This window comes from Prionailurus bengalensis, chromosome A1 (assembly GCF_016509475.1).
Source record: "Prionailurus bengalensis isolate Pbe53 chromosome A1, Fcat_Pben_1.1_paternal_pri, whole genome shotgun sequence".
In the NCBI taxonomy this organism is placed as follows: domain Eukaryota; kingdom Metazoa; phylum Chordata; class Mammalia; order Carnivora; family Felidae; genus Prionailurus; species Prionailurus bengalensis.
In genome coordinates, this window is record NC_057343.1 from 211,238,415 (window position 1) to 211,256,416 (window position 18,002).

Below are 18,002 nucleotides of genomic sequence, written 5' to 3' on the forward strand. Positions count from 1 at the left end.
ATGATGTGGGCAGAGTCTAATTCCATCACAATTCTTGACAAATACGTATTTTATAACATGATGTCATCTGGGATGTATAGTTTATCAGAATAGATGCATTTTTGGGCTGTGGACAGAGATGATTTCAGTGAGAAACACCCCATGGGACCAGTTCTATCCCTAAGTCTTTTATCCCAATAGCACAATGAACACGGGGTGATCTGTGGTTCTTTAAAATTTTTGCCTTTGCCTCTGCTTCCCTCGCGGACACTATTTGTACTCCCCCTTGCAGGAATTACTTGGACCTGCAGAGTTTCAAGAGATCTTTTTTTCCCTCAAAAATTCCTTTTTTGAGCAGTATTCATGAGTAAAGTGAGTAATTTCTATTTCTTGAAATAAAAAAATTTGAGCTAGAAAGTTTTCAAAGACTTAGGAACCACTCGGTGGAATTTTCTCCTTAAAGAGACCACAAATATGATGCCACAAATTGTTTTCCTTCTAATATCCAATTCCGCTTTCCCAGTAGGCAGGTTAGATTGTCATTGTCAACGTAGACAACTGCTCCACAGCACACTGTGTGGGGGAGTGGGGCCGGGGACACCTACAGAGGAGGCTGACTACGCAGCTTAATCAAAGTGGAGGCACACTGTCTGCCTTCATGAAGCTTGCATTTGGAGAGGCCACTCTGGCTCTGAGCCGCCAAAAGCAAATCACAGGGCAGGAGAATAAAGCCAACACACATACCAGAGTGTGGTTTTGTCCAACCACAGGGGCAGACATTACTGAACAATGTCTAACATTTAGATTTCCAAAAAGCTTGGGATATTTTGTTTATTTTTCGAGGGTTTTAATCTTATGCCCCTTGTGTGGGTTTCAACACAGAAAGGATAATCTGAAACAGCAAAATAAACAGAGGAAACCAATTGTTAGTGAAAAAAACCCAGCCCTTGTTATCAAGGATAGTTCATGTAATACTCTATCGGTGTTCTTTACAATTCCAGAGTTCCTTTGGTCAGACCAAAAATCCACCCTGTGTCCAGCAGCAGCACCCATGTTGCCCTTCTTGCTGGTAACTTCAAAAGACCCAACCATCTTTCGTTTTCCTTGAATAATATCGTTTTATTCTTTTGTAAAAAGTGTTCAGTGGCTTAAATTTAACTTACACCAAAGAGTCTTCAGGGGGTTTCTTTAATGAAACACAAAGGAATGACTTACAACTAACTCATACATTATGTCTACATCTGTAAAAGGATGTCAACATCAACACTAGAAGTTGCTTGGGCTGTAACCCTATTCAGCCATAAAAGTTAGCAATAATCAGGATCATGACAAATCAGCTCATCAAGCAAAAGTAAAACTCACTGCTGGGAATTCAAGAAATTAGGTGGAAGCTGAATGAAACAATCCTCCAAGTGATTGAGAATGGCCAGTTGCAAACTTCATTCTGGCTCTTCCAGGTCAAGAGGCAGGAGAAGTAATTCTTCAAAGATGCAGAGTTAAGATTTGGATTTGAGATCTGACTAGTGCTTGACAAAGGGGGGTGCCCCCAAAACACAATTACAGGGACTCTTGTTGCATCCCCCAAGTGCAGACACCTCAGGAGAGCAAACATTTACTTTCTGAATGGAAAACAATTCACCTGGAATTATAGCTCACAGTCAAAAGAATGATAAAAAATATGTAATTCAATAGTATTGTAAAAGATCTGAACAGAATTCTCACCACCGGGGCAGGAGGCCATTCTGTAAATCAAGATGTACCAGGCCACTGACACTAGGGGGTTGTGTCAGCACCTCCGTCTTGGCGTCCGCACTCCTTGAGTCGGTGGGGAGAGGGGTGTGAGGGGGTTGGGGCTCGACTCTGTCATCCAGAGGTTCTCTTGCTTCAGTCTGTGTCTTCCTCAACCTCACCCCCAACCACGTCTTCAGCACAACCACTGGGGCGGCTGAGGAATGTGTCGATTTAGAGAGATTATCTGATCACTGCCTTGGAGAACTTACATTCTGCTCACCCAAGTATCTATACTCCATATCTCCAAAAGTGAAAATTAGGCATGGGGAGAAAGTTCTCTGACCCAAGCAGTCTGTTCAAAGCTTTGTGTTAAAACTCTAGCCGTGGTAGGTTAGAACAAGGAGCAAACAACCGTTTAGAGTGTGTCTTCCAAAAGAATTGACATTAAGAGGTTACACCTGATTTAAGAAAAAATTTAAATTGTGTTAAAAATCATATAGAATTTACCATCTTAACTCTTTGAAAATGTATAGTTCAGTCGTGTTAAGTATATTCACATTGTTGTGTCACCTGACATTTTAAAAATTAACTTTATTTTTATTCACTATAACTCAAGAAATTAACACATTGTATTTTAATGTAGCCAAAAGTTATAACTGATTAGTCTACATACATTTTAAGGGATTTCAATAATATTTGAACATAGCCAAAGACTTAATATTTGAATTTTTCTCTTTTTGAAATGAAAATGCATAATTATAATGCCCAGACTACCTATCTTATGACTTCAGAAGTTTTAGCTAAGATATGAATCTTTACAGGTAAAAGCAAAAAACAACAACAAAAAAACCCCAAAGACAAAAAAACCCAAAAAATCCCACCCCCTCAACCCAAGGAATAGCAAATGCTGACAAGAATGTGAGTAATTAGAACTCTCATATACTGTTGGCGGGGATGTGAAACAGTGCAACTACTACAGAAAACAGTCTGACAGTGTTTCAAAAGATCAAGCAGAGTTACCATATGATTTAGCAATTCTGCTTCAAGGTATATACCCAAGAGAAATAAAAACATATGCCCATAAATGTCGTTAGCAACATTATTCATTATAGCAAAAAAAAAAAAAAGTGAACAACTCAAATGTCCACCAACTAATAAATGGATAAAGACACTGTGGTATGTCCATATAATGGGATATTATGTGGCCATAAAAGGGAATGAAATACTAATACACGTGACAACATGGACGAACTTTGAAGATATACTAAGTGAAAGAAGCCAGTCACAGAGGACCATATACTGTAAAATTCCATGTAAACGAAATGTCTTGAATACACAGATCTGTAGAGAAAGAAAATAGATTGGTGTTTCCTAGGGCTGGGGAAATGGGATAATTAGGGGATGATGGCTAAGGAGTGTGGGGTTTCTTTTTGGGGTGATGAAATGTTCTAAAATGCATTATGGTGATAGATGCACAACTCTGAATACACTAAAAGCCATTGAATTACACACACAAAGTGCATGCATATGAACTGCATCTCAATAAAACTATTAAAAAAAAATAGCGCCATCTTAAAAGGGGCACTAGGCTGGTTCAGTCAGAAGAGCACACGACTCCTGATCTTGGGAGTCATGAGTTCAAGCCCCATGTTGGGTGTAGAGATTACTTAAAAATAAAATCTTAAAAAAAAAACAAACCAGTAAGTGTCACTTTGAAATAAGATAAGCATAAATCTACCAATACCAATATGTAATTTTAGGGGCTTCATAGAAATAAAAGAACCCCCTTCATAAAATGGCTTCTATCATTTTATGTATATAAGTACGCATGTATGTATGTAATCTCTACACCCAACATGGGGCTCAGACTCACGACCCCCACATCAAGAGTTACATGCTCCTCCAACTTAGCCAGCCAGATGCCCCTAGCTCCTCTCATTCCAAGGAACAAGGAGAAGGTTAGTGGTGGGTGGTAATGTTTTGCAGCAAGAGTCTCTAGCAGGTGAAAGTCTGATAACACGTTGTGATGTAACCGTCGTTCACATAAGCAAAGTGTGCCTACGTGTATATGCAGCACTTCTCAGGCACCTAACCTCCCTTGGTAGTTGTTAAATTACTGTTCAGATGTTTATTTGATAGGAAATTATATAGAGACTTCAAGCCATGTTCCCATTGGATACCTGTGTTGTAAGCTAAACCTGAATGTTTTCTCCTAAAATCAAATGCTGCTGGGTGCTCAATTCAAAGGGAAAAGCAATGAACAGGTTAAAGTCCATAGATTGAATTCTCTCTGTTTTAAGATTTTCCGCCAAAAAGTTTTCTTAAGCCTTTCTTAACTTCTACTGATCTGAATGCTAGCAGATAAAAGGGCTTGAAAACCATAAACTATTATATCTATATGGTATTAGAGGATTTAAAATTGCCAATCATGCTTAGGTTTAACAGCTTATACTGTACATGGAAATATGTTGTTAGTTTTTTTTTTTTTTTTAAAGTTTTATTTTATTTTTGGGACAGAGAGAGACAGAGCATGAATGGGGGAGGGTCAGAGAGAGAGGAAGACACAGAATCTGAAACAGGCTCCAGGCTCTGAGCCATCAGCCCAGAGCCCGATGCGGGGCTCGAACTCACGGACCGCGAGATCGTGACCTGGCTGAAGTCGGACGCTTAACCGACTGCGCCACCCAGGCGCCCCTGTTGTTAGTTTTTTATTTTTATTTTTTATTAAAAAAATTTTTTTTAAGTTTATTTATTTATTTTGAGAGTGACAGAGATAGCACAAGTGGGAGAGGGGCAGAGAGAGAGGGAAAGAGACAATCCCAAGCAGGCTCCGCACTGCCAGCACAGAGCCCAACGTGGGGCTTGAACCGTGAGTTCATGACCTGAGCTGAAACCAAGAGTCAGACCCTTAACCAACTGAGCCACCCAGGCGCCCCATACAGTTTTGCCCTTATACTGCATAAGAGTCACACTATCTCATAGTAAATGTGTTCCTATATCATATAGAATTTAATATGTAAACATTTTTCACGTGCCCATAAAAGCGTTATGAATTTTCGTTTTGTTATTTCTAAATGTGATTAAGAACCACTACATTGCCTGGCTCTAAAACTATGTTCAGAGTCCATGCCAAAAAGGAATGCTTGCAGATATGTCATTAAACCTATGTCTCAAGAGAAGACTCCTGAAGTTGATTCTAAAACAAACAAAAAAACATGGCAAGAGTCCAGGATGGAAGCTACTAATGTTTCCATTTTTTCTTAAATATTTAGTGTGTACGCTGATATTAAGGATTTTTTTCTTGTTATGTATCCCTATATTATAATTTGGGAAACTTTTGTGACATACTTTTAGGTAAATGGCTTTAAAATAATGAAACTTCACCTCTTAGCACAAACACCTTTAAGAACACTGCATTCACATTACAGCTTACTTACAAATAATCTAGTAGAAAAACAAATTCTGGAAAAGTTGTGAATTAAAAGAGTTACCAACAGCTGAGGCACTGTAAGACTACAGTACTTTTTTGAGTTAGAAGGACTTTGGAAAAAAGAACAAACATACAACGCTATGTGTGCACGTATACATATTGTGTTCATATTGTGCTCTAAGGAAAAATTGTGCCCCCAAATTTCATAGCATAAGCATCTACTGCATCATCCCCTACTAAAGACGTGTCATGCTCTGGCTGCAGAAGGGTTTTGGTAATTCACGTAAAACACCGGTAGAGAAGTCTGTACCACGAATGGAAGGAAAGTAAAGAGCTTGGTTGGCAAAACTGTCTTCAAGTGATTGACAGCTCTTGGGGTATATGTGTGTGTGTTGAGGGATGGCATAGGACATTAAAGAAACATAAAACATGTATCATCTTAAAATATTATACCTGTCTTATGTCTTCTTTGCTTTCAGAAATGTAATGAAATTTCTGGCATGTGCTTCAAAATAATCCAGTAGTGGGACAGAGTGTAGATCGGGGAGGGGATCCAGGGATATTACACATGAAACAAGATTGTGTGTGTATATATACAGATATTTTTTCTGGAAAGTACTGACAAGTTCTGGTAATATGGATGCTGTCTTAGCAGGCTGGATCTAGGAGACCTATCTTGCTCTTCCTATAGAATTCTTCCTAAGACATTAGCCAACAGCTCCTTCTGATTTGTTTACTCATCTCTAGAATCAAAGAACTCAGACACTGGCCACCTTTCCTGCAGTACCCTGTGAAAGGAAACCCCCTTAGTAATTTAGGGGAATTTTCTTTCCTCTGAAGAAAACTTGGGTAGAAACTCAAGCAATTGTTTAAAATACATACATACATACACACACAGATGGCAAAACCTCTTTCCCCACATGAGGAAGTCCTGGATACAAACATTTGAAAACAGTGTTACACAGATATTGTAGATATTGATGGGTTAGTAAGACAAGTGTGATCATGGTTGTGTGCTGCCTTCCAACCTGGGGATCTGAGACTATTGCAAACATTTTCTCCATGAGGCAGCTAAAAAGTTTTAAAAAGGTTTTAAAACGTAAAAACAAATTCTGGAAAAGTCATAAAACTAGATTCCAGCCAGAAACAAAATTGGCTAGATAATTCCGGCAGATCAATCCTCCAGCAGAGAGTAATCCCATCACAAAATCTTCTTTCTGCTTATCAGGAGATGCTCTCTAAACACTGAACAGAGAGATGACAGGATACTTAGCGTGCCCTGGAGACATACAATCCATGACATTGTCACAGAAAGTCTTGTCTGGCTGTAGAAATTCTGTGTGTGTGTGTGTGTGTGTGTGTGTGTGTGTGTGTGTGTCTGTTGATAGACATTCCAGCATCTTTTTACTTGGCTTTCTGGGACACAGACAAGTCTTTCATAATGGAACACAGGTACCCAAACATTTTCAGGGTATGCGGTTCTCCTAGTAGAAGTCTATTCAAATGAGAATCAATAGACTGAGTGTCTTTGTGTTTGGGAGTACTTTCATGTTTTGCTCTGTATATTTCTATATTGTTTTGCTCATACAAATGGTAAGCATTCATTTTATTTAAATGAGTTTAACTAAAATCATATGGAATAAATAATGAACCTATGTCTTTGGGAGCATGTATTAGTAGGGGTGAGGGAAAAACCAGAAAGAGCTTCCTGGAAGATGGTATCTGAACTAATAAGGTATAGCCTCAGTGGTCATACCTGCAAAGAACGATTCTAGAAAAACTGTAAAGCGGTGGTCCTCAACCCTGGGTGCCCAGTAAAATCACCTGGAGCACTATAGAGAAACATCAATTCTCAAGCCCCATTTCAGACCAATTGATTGAAGAATTTGCGGGGAGGGTAGGGGTGGGTGATGGCCAGGGGACTACGTCCCGTGTAGTGTAATTAACCTGGATGGGACAGTACAGACTCTCAGAATGTGAACTGCAGAAGTGAGAGGTGCATAAGATGGCATGTCGCTGTGGACACACCCCTGCCCCCAGCCCCCACCCACGACTTCCAGTCCTTGACCATAAATCTCCAGTCAGCATTTATCTGGTAACTTACTCTCTTGGAAGCCATTATTGATTGCATGAACAGAAGAAAAACATCTATTCCCAACGCCTCCCACAGATCTATAGTTCTACAGTGGCTTGAGGAAATCATTAGATTGGTAATATAAGGGGGAAAAATCTTATTTTTCTTAGAGAATGGTTCAATTTTAAAGGAAGCTTTTAAAATTTCCTTCTTTTTAATTTTTTTTAAGAGACTTTCAAAAATTTCTGACAACACAGAACTGATCAAAACCACAGGTTAAGTTGAAAATGCTGCAATTTATAGATAAGAGCTCCTACCTCATGCAGACCCAAGCCTTCTAGAAAGTTGCATCTGACACAGAGCCTTGAGCCTGTGGCCTCTGATCTTTCAGCTCAAGAACTGTTCCATTTTTACCACAAACATATTTTCACAGGCATTCATTTCTGAGGGGTTAGGTGATCACAGGCTGAACGCTTCTGGGCCAATGGTTTGATACAACAGCTGAACAAAACCCAGCCAGTATGATCAGAGGGTTAGGTCCATGTCCCTGTCCCTACCCAGTCATATGACATGTGGAGCACTGAGTTCAAGTCTGGGAGTGGGTGGGGTCCAAGGGAGGGTAACCAGAGTGGTGAAGAATTGGGACACTTGGCCTGTGTTTAGGGGTCCTTTGACTGGAAGAACTCTCATCCTTCATTGTTCCATGTGGCACAATCAGGACTAGTGGGCAGACCTCACAGGAGACAGATTTTAGCTCAACAGTTTGGACCATCTGAGAGTGGAATGTTCAGGTGGCAGCTGACAGTCACCTTCTGGAGGTGTGGACGGGGGATTCCCGCCCTGGGTGCCAGGCTGTATGGTGTCCCCTCTGCCTGCCTTCCAGCTAGGACAGCTTCAGGTCTCCTGGCTCGCCTCCCTGTAAGCTGAATGGCTCCCCTCTGAAAGGGAAAGTTTTTGTGGTCAAAACCTTGTCAGGAGACTCTTCTCTCAGACTTCCCATCTGTGAGGCCACATTCCCAGGGGGTGATTTTTACTGGGAAACCCACAGGGCCCCACCCCTGGTTCTTACTGCATTTAATGGTGCAAGAGTCAGGTGTGAGGAAAACAATGAGGAGCAACAATTAACAAATGCTCCTTCTCTCCGGCTGACAGTTATTTCCTGCCAGGGAGCACTGGTTTCCTGCTAGGGAGCACTCGTTTCTGGAACACCCGAGAGTCTGGAACAGGGATGCTCCCATTGCTCCCTGCATACTTTGGGCTCATCCTGCCTGGGTCACCACTGCCTCCTCATATTGCAGTCACAAGTCTATCTCCCAACCAGACTTTGAACTTCTTGAAGTCAGGGGCCTTGTCGTCTTCATTTTGGTATCTTTAGGTCCTAGAAAAGTGGCTGGCACATAAAAAGCCTCTACAAATGCTTACTGGATGAAGCTGTCTGTAATAGAAAGGTAGACTTTTTCTGAGGTAGCCAGACTTAAATGATTTGGTCTACATCTCAACAAAACCCCAAATCCACTAACATTTTTTAAAATAAGTTTTTAGGGGTGCCTGGGTGGCGCAGTCGGTTAAGCGTCCGACTTCAGCCAGGTCACGATCTTGGCGGTCCGTGAGTTCGAGCCCCGTGTCAGGCTATGGGCTGATGGCTCGGAGCCTGGAGCCTGTTTCCGATTCTGTGTCTCCCTCTCTCTCTGCCCCTCCCCAGTTCATGCTCTGTCTCTCTCTGTCCCAAAAATAAATAAATGTTGGAAAAAAAATAATAAATAAATAAATAAAATAAGTTTTTAAAAATAATTACTCAGATTTCCTTTCAATATGGTGCAAAAAAAAAAAAAAAAAAAAAAAAAAAAAGGCCAGGTGATCTCTACCCCATGGATGGGTCTTCCCATTATATTCTACCACTTTCTTTTCTAGATGGACATTACTTGCCTACTTTCCAATGTTTCTAAGCAGCTCTAGACAGAAAATAAAGCAGGACCAGCCTATTGGCTTCAGATGAGCTGGGCTGAAGCTTCTTTCTGGCTGGCTTGTTTCAAGGCCACCACAAAGACTTCTCACGTGTTGAGACAGAGACTCAGTTTGTCTAAAGGTCTAGTTTGTAGGAAAAGTCTGCTTCCTGCGTGTGGGATTCGCTGCCCTGTGGATTCCAGGGTGTCACACACTGGGCCCCAGTGTCTCAGGAAAGACTGGGATGGAGAGTTGTATAACCAAGGAAAATATTTAGAATTATGCAGCTGTGATAAGGTAATCACATCCCATGCTGCAGGGCAGAAAGTAATCCCCTCCAGCGGTGAGGAAGGAATTCTCTCTGGCTCCCATGTTGTTCCTCGATTAACTTCATGGTTTCTTCCATTTACCTTTATTTATTTATTTATTTATTTATTTATTTATTTATTTATTTTAAATATTTTTTTAATGTTTATTTTTGGGAGAGAGAGACTCACAGAGTGTGAGTGGGGGAGGATCAGAGAGAGAGGGAGACACAGAATCCGAAGCAGGCTCTAGGCTCTGAGCTGTCAGCACAGAGCCCGATGCAGGGTTTGAACTCAAAAGAGGTGAGATCATAACCTGAGCCAGAAGTCAGACGCCTAACTGACTGAGCCACCCACGTGCCCCTCTTCAATTTACCTTTAATAGGAAAGTGATGGCTGTAAGGATCACAGATGAGGCATGTGCAATCTGGAGGCTTAGTTACCTGCCTCTGAACTGAAACTGTCTCTTCTTGCCCTAGAATTTTGATTTATACAAAGCAGACCACCAGGACAGCTCTCACTGATGCTATTACTGCCAAAAGCTTCCACTAATTGAGCACATGCTATGTGCCAGGCATAAATGCTCACAACATAGGTATCCATGACATAGGTACTGTTATCACCTTCATTTTACAGAGAATGAAAGGGAGGCCCCAAGAACCTCCTCCCCACCCAAGACAGACACTTTTGTTTCTTCTACAAAATGTACGTGTGGGGAAAAAGGGAGACATTTACAGTCCCTTTTCTCATACATTAATGCCTGGGGTATTTCAAACAGGTGTCATCTATACCCAGAGCCATGACAATCAATAGTTTAAAATGTTGAAATTTTCTTTTTAAAAACAATTTTTTTTTAATGTTTATTTATTTTTGAGACAGAGAGAGACAAAGCATGAACGGGGGAGGGTCAGAGGAAGGGAGACACAGAATCTGAAACAGGCTCCAGGCTCTGAGCTGTCAGCACAGAGCCCGACGCGGGGCTCGAACTCAAGGACCGCGAGATCATGACCTGGGCCGAAGTTGGCCGCTTAACCGACTGAGCCACCCAGGCGCCCCAAAATGTTGAATTTTTCTTAAGTGATTTTGGCTTTCATTTTTGCAAGCCCTTGACAAATCCTTCATATGCCCAAGTAACTGATTAGGCATTGTCTAGCTCAGTTTTAGCCCTCTCATGTTCAAAGAAATGATAAAACTTTAGGTTATTCTTATTGTACCTGCCATTTGTCTGAAACCAAAAGGATATACTTTGAGGTACATTTATCGTTTTTTTATTCTCTCAGGCAAAAGAGTCCTTTGCTGGTGATGGCAGCTTCTTGGCCTTAACTATAGTTAAGTCCCATGTTCCACCAAGTACATTGGTCAACAGATTTGGAAGGATGCTGCCTAAGGAATATGTGACAGAGTTATGTCACAGAGCTTATCACACAGATGAGGAATTACAGGCAGGCAGGTGATGTTTTGTTTTTTCTGGATTTAAAACTATTTGTTTGGGGGGGGTGACTGGGTAGCTCAGTCCGTTGAATGTCCAATTCTTAACTCTTGATTTGGGGTCAGGTCATGATTCCAGGGTCATGCGATTGAGTCTGCGTCAGGCTCCATGTTGAGCATGGAGTCTGCTTCGGATTCTCATTCTCCCTCTCTCTGTCTCCCTCTGCCCCTCTCCCTGCTCGCACTCTCTCTCTTTCTCAAAAAAAAAAAAAAAGTTTGATTTTGCATACAAAAAAGAATTGTTAGTTTTCCAAGGACAAATGGGTTCCAAAGATCTTTTGTCCTTGGGAAAGTTAAAAAAAATTTTTTTTACGTGTATTTATTTTTGAGAGACACAGCACAAGTCAGGAGGGGGCAGAGAAAGAAGGAGACACAGAATCCAAAGCAGGCTTCCGGCTCTGAGCTGTCAGCACAGAGTCCAACACGGGGCTCAAACTCACAAACTGTGAGGTCATGACCTGAGCCGAAGTTGGATGCTTACCCAACTGAGCTACCCAGGCACCCCGTCCTTGGGGATGTCTAGGCAGAAGGTAGACAATAAATTGGAGGAGATACTGTGAGGCTAGATGGACCAGAGCAGTGTTTTCCAAAGTGGGGTAAATACAGTGGTGTTTATTTGTTCTGGTGGGATAGAAACCCCTCCTTAATTAATATTAAATCACATAGTGAGAAAGTCATTCTTTCAATTCTCTTAGTCTTTGTGTTACAGGAAAGACAAGTCTTATTGTGGTGCTAAAATGCGTTTTAACACCTCATTAACACCCGCCCCCCCCCCCTCCAAAACACACACCTTTTTAAACAATGAGAGCACAGATCTCAGGTTCCCAAGACCTTTGGCAGGCACAGAAGCAATCCAGAACTTTATTACATTGTAATTTATTATCTCCTTCACTAGACTAGTAACAGGTTTCCACTTTCTGTAATGATTAGAAACATTGGAAGAAAAGTACGCATGTGGATTTCAAGAACATTCTAAGTAAATGAGAATAGGAGTGGTACCCATGTAACTTTGGGATGGAGATGCCATGACTTGAAATATCAGATTTGGAATCATGTTCCTAAAATCAGTCAAATGTCTTTCTCGTTGCCCCGGCTGCCCTCTCTTGTTATTCCACTCCCAGAATTGCACCCAGTGCTCCAGATGTCACGTGACTACGTAGGGACAGTGACCTGGAGCCAACCCTCTGCTAATACGGGCTGGGTTTGGGTCAGGCGTTGTATCAGCTGCAGCAAAGTGGTGGCTCAGAGTGCAGCCTGTGGCCACCTAACAAGAGGTCACCTAACAGAGGACCAGCCTTACCCCCTCACAGTTGGAATTAGGATTTGCTTACGTATATTGTGTGATTTAAGAGATGCAGGGAAGCTCTCCCTCTCCACCCAATATACATCCTCCTGGGGACGATATCTTTGTATTCATGTATCTATCTCTTGTGCCTAGCTCAGTGTCTGACATAGCAAGAACTCAAAAAATAGCTGTTAATGGACGAATGAGTGTGAAAAGATAAACTTCACCTGTTTTATAATCTCAAATCCAGGGTGTCCTACCACAGGCCCCAGACCCTGCTGCTACTGCTGTTGACATTCCCCTACCACTCCCCTTTACTTACACTCTTACCCAACACACAGAGATCGTTTGTCAAGTGGTGCTCCCGGCTTCCAGAAAACTGGAGACACAAAAGATTCCCTCCGAGGTAAGTGATTGAGGAGGAAAAGAAGAGATGAGAAAAGAAGAAAGCACTAGGTTTCTGATAGTTATGTCTACAAGGTACAACCTGAAATGGAGTTTAATTATTATCTAGTGAATTTAATCAGGCTAAGGCAGCCAAACCAACTCATATTTCTGGCATGAAATATCTAGTTGGCTGCCTCTGCTGACCAAATCAATAGAAATTGGTGCCAAGCCCCCATTTTATTGTGTGGTGTGTTGGCACAGACTTACTCTTCCTCTTCAAAAACACAGGTACTTGAGTACAAATCTAGCCATTAGGCTCGCTCCCAGCTTCTCTCTGGCAGCTTCTGGAATTGCTAATACACACCAAGGATATTTGGAACGATTGGAATTTCGAATTTGGGAAAGGAGAACACGGCTTATGGGAGCTTTAGAGCCACAATTCACAAACACAAATGTTTCAAATACGAAAACCTAACTTAGATTTTGGAATTTAATTTTTTTTGATGTTTATTTATTTCTGAGGGGGAGAGAGAGAGAGAGAGAGGGAGGGAGGGGCAGAGAGAGAGGGAGACACAGAATCTGAAGCAGGCTGTCAGCACAGAGCCCAACGTGGGGTTCAAACTCACAAGCTGTGAGATCATGACCTGAGCCGAAGTCAGACACTTCACTGACTGAGCCACCCAGCCACCCCTAGATTTCTGAGTTTATTTATTTATTTATTTTTTAATTTTTTTTTTTCAACGTTTATTTATTTTTGGGACAGAGAGAGACAGAGCATGAACGGGGGAGGGGCAGAGAGACAGGGAGACACAGAATCGGAAACAGGCTCCAGGCTCTGAGCCATCAGCCCAGAGCCTGACGTGGGGCTCGAACTCACGGACCGTGAGATCGTGACCTGGCTGAAGTCGGATGCTTAACCGACTGCGTCACCCAGGCGCCCCGATTTCTGAGTTTAAATGTGACTTTAGCACAATAAAATGCACAGAGTCTTCTAAAACAGAATACCTAATCCAACACATGTAGTAAGGGCTTCATGCATTTCTATCTCTGTCTGTCAAGACCCTGGGACTTGTTGACTTAAAAACATTAAGTCCATCAAACATTTTCCCGTTGGGAAATACTTTCTGTGGGAGCATCACCCCCGAGTTCTTATTCTGGTGTTGCTATCGGGTGCAGGAAAGATCAGCACAACTGTGACACAGAAGATGGAGAGGACAGGTTTTCCAATAGCTATTTGTTTAAGTGTCAATAAATGTGGTGTTTTGTGACAGCACACTGACTCGAGCTCTGGTGTGAACTGTCAACACTTGAATAAGGCCGTAAGGGAAACCCAGTGAGAGCTCCATGGGTGCCCCAGCTCAGCAGTGCATTTCTTACAATGAATGACACCGACATTCACACCTGAGTTCTTATATTGGTAGCCCAAGAGTTGGACTTGGCCTGCAGAGGAGCTTTGTTTGGCTTGCAGTGTGTTGTTCTGTGAATTGTACCAACATGGAAAAATTAGGAGGTTCTTAAGTTTTTTTAGATTTCTGGACCCTCTTAAAAAAATCAGAAGATTTGGCCCTTGTTGACACAGAGCAACAATCGGCTGAAGCGGATACTTTTCAGGTCACCACAGTCTCCTTGCCTCCCATTGTCTATCCGATTGTGCAGCTGGATCACTTTCCACTCGTCATCACACTTGTCCCTGTTACTTCCCCTGTCACACACACAAGATATTTCTATCATAGAAAGAAAATAAAAAGTACCCTGAAAGGGCAGCTTCATATATAATCGTCACCTGCTTGGCCACAGGAGGCATTTGAGTATGGCTTTCCATTCTAAAATAATGGACCTGACTCTGTTTCCTCTCTAGACAACACATTCTCCAGGAGCTTCTCCCAACACACACAGGGGTCCTCCAGGGATGTATGTAATTTTTAGAGGCTCCTCCTCCTCCTCATTCCCAATGGGTCATACCCCCTGCTCCCTTTTTGGTTTGGAATCACCATATTTAAAACCCTAAAGGAAAGTCTTATTGAACCAATCGTTCATTTTAATTGATCATAAGTATCCAAAATATTATGTAGCTTGGAAATTAATCTTTGAGATTAATACCTTACAAAGATCTTTGGCAAACTAAATTATATCCCCCCCTCCTTTTTTTCTCTTTTTTGAGAGAGAGAGAGAGAGTACACACATTGGGGAGAAGGATGAGGTGGGGGGGGGCGGGGAGAGAATCTCAAGCAGTCTCCACACTCACTGTGGCTTGATCCCAAGACCCTGGGATGACGACCTGAACCGATATCGAAACTCGGATGCGCAAACAACTGAGCCACCCAGTGCCCATATATCCCTTGCCTTAACATAGTCCTGGAAAAGGGCTGAGACTCTCTTATTGGTCCCAAGCGGCAGCATCGCCAACGTACAAGTAGGTTACATTTTAAAAGTTTATTTTATATTGGTTGCTTGCAGCTTATAATTCCTTTCAATATTATAAATGTTGCTAGTTTTTCCAAGGTTTTCCCACAAATTTCTTTTTAACCATGTAAAGAGACTGCATCATGGTTTTTTTTCCTGCACAATTATTCAGTGAAAGCTTGTATTCCTTCAATGAAGCTGACGTACTAAGTATTAGAAATATCAGGAAATTCCACTTGGAGGTAATTGTCGAGCAAGATCGCTATTAAGGGGAAATAATATTTTCTCTAATTGTGCCAAATGAGGGCTTTCCTTTTGGAAGGGTAACATGTGGGTTTTCAGCACAAATATCAGAAAGCAGAAACCTCTAAATACTGGTCCCAATATTTAGATACTGGGACTTAGATACTATACTGAAGGACAGTATAAAGGAATCCAGAACCCCTCAAGTTTGCATCCATGAAGACTGTAGGGACTCAAGTCAGACACTGGCCAGTAGGGATGGTGAAGAGGGACACTTGCCCACTGAATAAAATGGCACATGTGAGTTCTGTCCTCTAAGAGCTACTGCAAGAACTTGCTTCGCAGAAAAATGTCAACACGTGGATAATAAAATGAGAATGTAAGGTCCTGTCAGCATGAATCTAGCTTTGGTGATAAGAATTGGGACTGCTAGGATTACCCCCTGGTCAGCAACGGACCAAGTTGTTTCAGAAACAAGCATCCCAATAATCATCCTGCCTACATGATTGCTTTATGGGCAGTTCACCCTCCAATGGGAGCCTCCTGTACATGCAATCACTTGTTTAAAGACCTGAACAAGTGGAAGCCAGTAGAGATCCGCAAGGCATTGGGGGAAGAGCTGATATAGTTTCTGTCCAAGTTAGGCCAGCCCTCGCAGGCATGCAGCAGTCAGAATCTTGCCCTATGACTTTTGAGTCGTGCTATGAAATTCTTACTACACAGAGATCTTGAGAAGAGATTATAAATATCCTTGAGGACTCCCTGGGAGGGGAAAGATGCTTGGAGCCAGCTCACATAGAGGTGGAGAGATGTACCCATGGAGGGACAGTGAGCCACAGGTGGAGAAGAGAACAGGGTCAGTAATACCTGAGTTCTGGGCTTTAGCTACAAACCTAGAAACCATCCTGCTGGACGGTGTCTATGGACATTCTTTCTTCATGTCAGAGGTGTGCTGTGGGGAAAGAGAAGAGTGGGCAGGAAGGAATGTATAGTAACCTTTTTTTTTTTTTTCTTTTTGGCTCCATTTGTATTCGCCAGTCACGTGTACAAATGACTCTTGAAGCATTTCCCATGGAGGAGTCGATTGTTATCTTACTGTCACAGAAAATAGATCCTACCCTGCAAAGCTTCCACTCCTTGAGAATCCAAGTGTCAGCTGACAAAAATATCCAGATGGGGAAATCCCCTGCCCCCTCCCCATTCTCCCACCAGCCTCATAGGTAACGGGGGTGGGGGACAACTGGAGAAGGAAATGAAATCATGCGGGTTCACCAGGAAAAGATAAAGTGTTGGTGGCAGCAGAATTGGTGAGTGCGTTGTGGGTATTACCTCTTGATGAGGCTTCCAAGAAGGCTCCCGCTCAAGTCCTGGTGGCTCTGAGAACAAGCATTCTTGCATCAATAGCTAATAGGCTGTCCAACCAGATGTTATCTGGGTGGGATAAGAGGGTGAGAAAACAGACCTGTTGTACGCTGTTGTCAACTATATCGCTGTGGTCAGAGAAGGCTGGTTGTGTAGGGTTTAGCAGGGTGCCTCTTTTGTAGTGAGGCAGACTAGATTACGTGGTTGTTTAAATCCGTTTCCTCTTGTGATTGGTAAAATACGAGAGTTATAATCATTCATGCATTACTAAAGCCTCCTTTCCATCATTTTTGAAGGGACTTTTTTTTTTTTCTAGAACAGAGCATGCATCCAGCAGAAACCTAAAGCATTTGCTTTTCTAAGTGATCTTTTGCAATAAGCACACTTAAAAAAAAACAAAAAAACAGACAAACAAACAAACAAAAAAACAACACTGCATATGGTACCTGTGACGAGACTGGAGATTATAAGTGGTAACACCAGCATCTGTAACATCCTCATCAGAAGTTCCCCAGGGAAAGAGAAGTACTTGACTTCTCGGTAGCTCATTTTGTATGGTCGGAGGGTAAATCCCAGGATTGTACCTGAAGGGGGAAAGAAAAGATGGAGAAAATTTGAGCCCTTTTAAAAACTGAAGTAACAGTCCTAGGAAAATGAAGAAGTATTTGGCTGGTGGTCACTCCTGTCTGACGAGAGTACGTTTATTTAAGCAGCGAATATTGGTGCTGCTTTAGGAGCAAGGGGTGTGCCTGTCTCTTCCGTCTGCCAGGGTCTGGCTGAATCCAGGGCTTCGAGTAAGACTTAGAGAAAAAACGTCTCTGGCTTTAGCAAATGAAAAATGTCTTTGTCTAACTTAAATGCAGTAGAACCAAGTTTGACGTGGCTCAGTACAGAGTTACAAAGATAGGGGCATAACTGGGAGACAAATCATGTATCCATGAACAAGGCAATGTAGAAAAAAAACCCCTTATTATAATGAATTTCCTTTGTAACAACGGATATTAGGATGGCTAGCACAAGCACTTATTAAAGGGCAGTATGATTTTATTTTTTTCCAATTAAAAAAATTCCTCTTGTTCACATTGTTAATCCATTTCCATCACCTCCCTGTCTGTACACCATGCTTTCTGTCTACATGGTCTCGATATTGCCTTGGCAACTGTATTGTACAGACTTGTTACTTGCCGGCAAGAGAAGACTCCAAAATGAGCAGAGACCTTTCTCCAAAAATTTTCCCTGAACACTAACGGCGGGGGGGGGGGGGGGGGGAATAAGAGAAAAAGAAAGCAATTTTCCCCTTCATTTTCCTTCTGCTCCTGGGACTTTAAAATATATTTTAAAAATAACTTTATATGTAAATTGAATTACACA

The 18,002-nt window shown here is 42.0% G+C and overlaps 1 protein-coding gene across 1 annotated transcript in view; it reads right to left on the reverse strand.

Annotated features, from left to right (window-relative positions):
- The window catches only part of SLC1A3 (solute carrier family 1 member 3), an 80,923-nt gene that overhangs the window by 42,947 nt on the left and 19,974 nt on the right, over positions 1-18,002 (reverse strand). Inside the window, exon 3 of the mRNA XM_043599816.1 lies at positions 17,078-17,215. Coding sequence (XP_043455751.1) covers positions 17,078-17,215 — 138 coding nt within the window. The remainder of the gene's footprint in view (positions 1-17,077; positions 17,216-18,002) is intronic.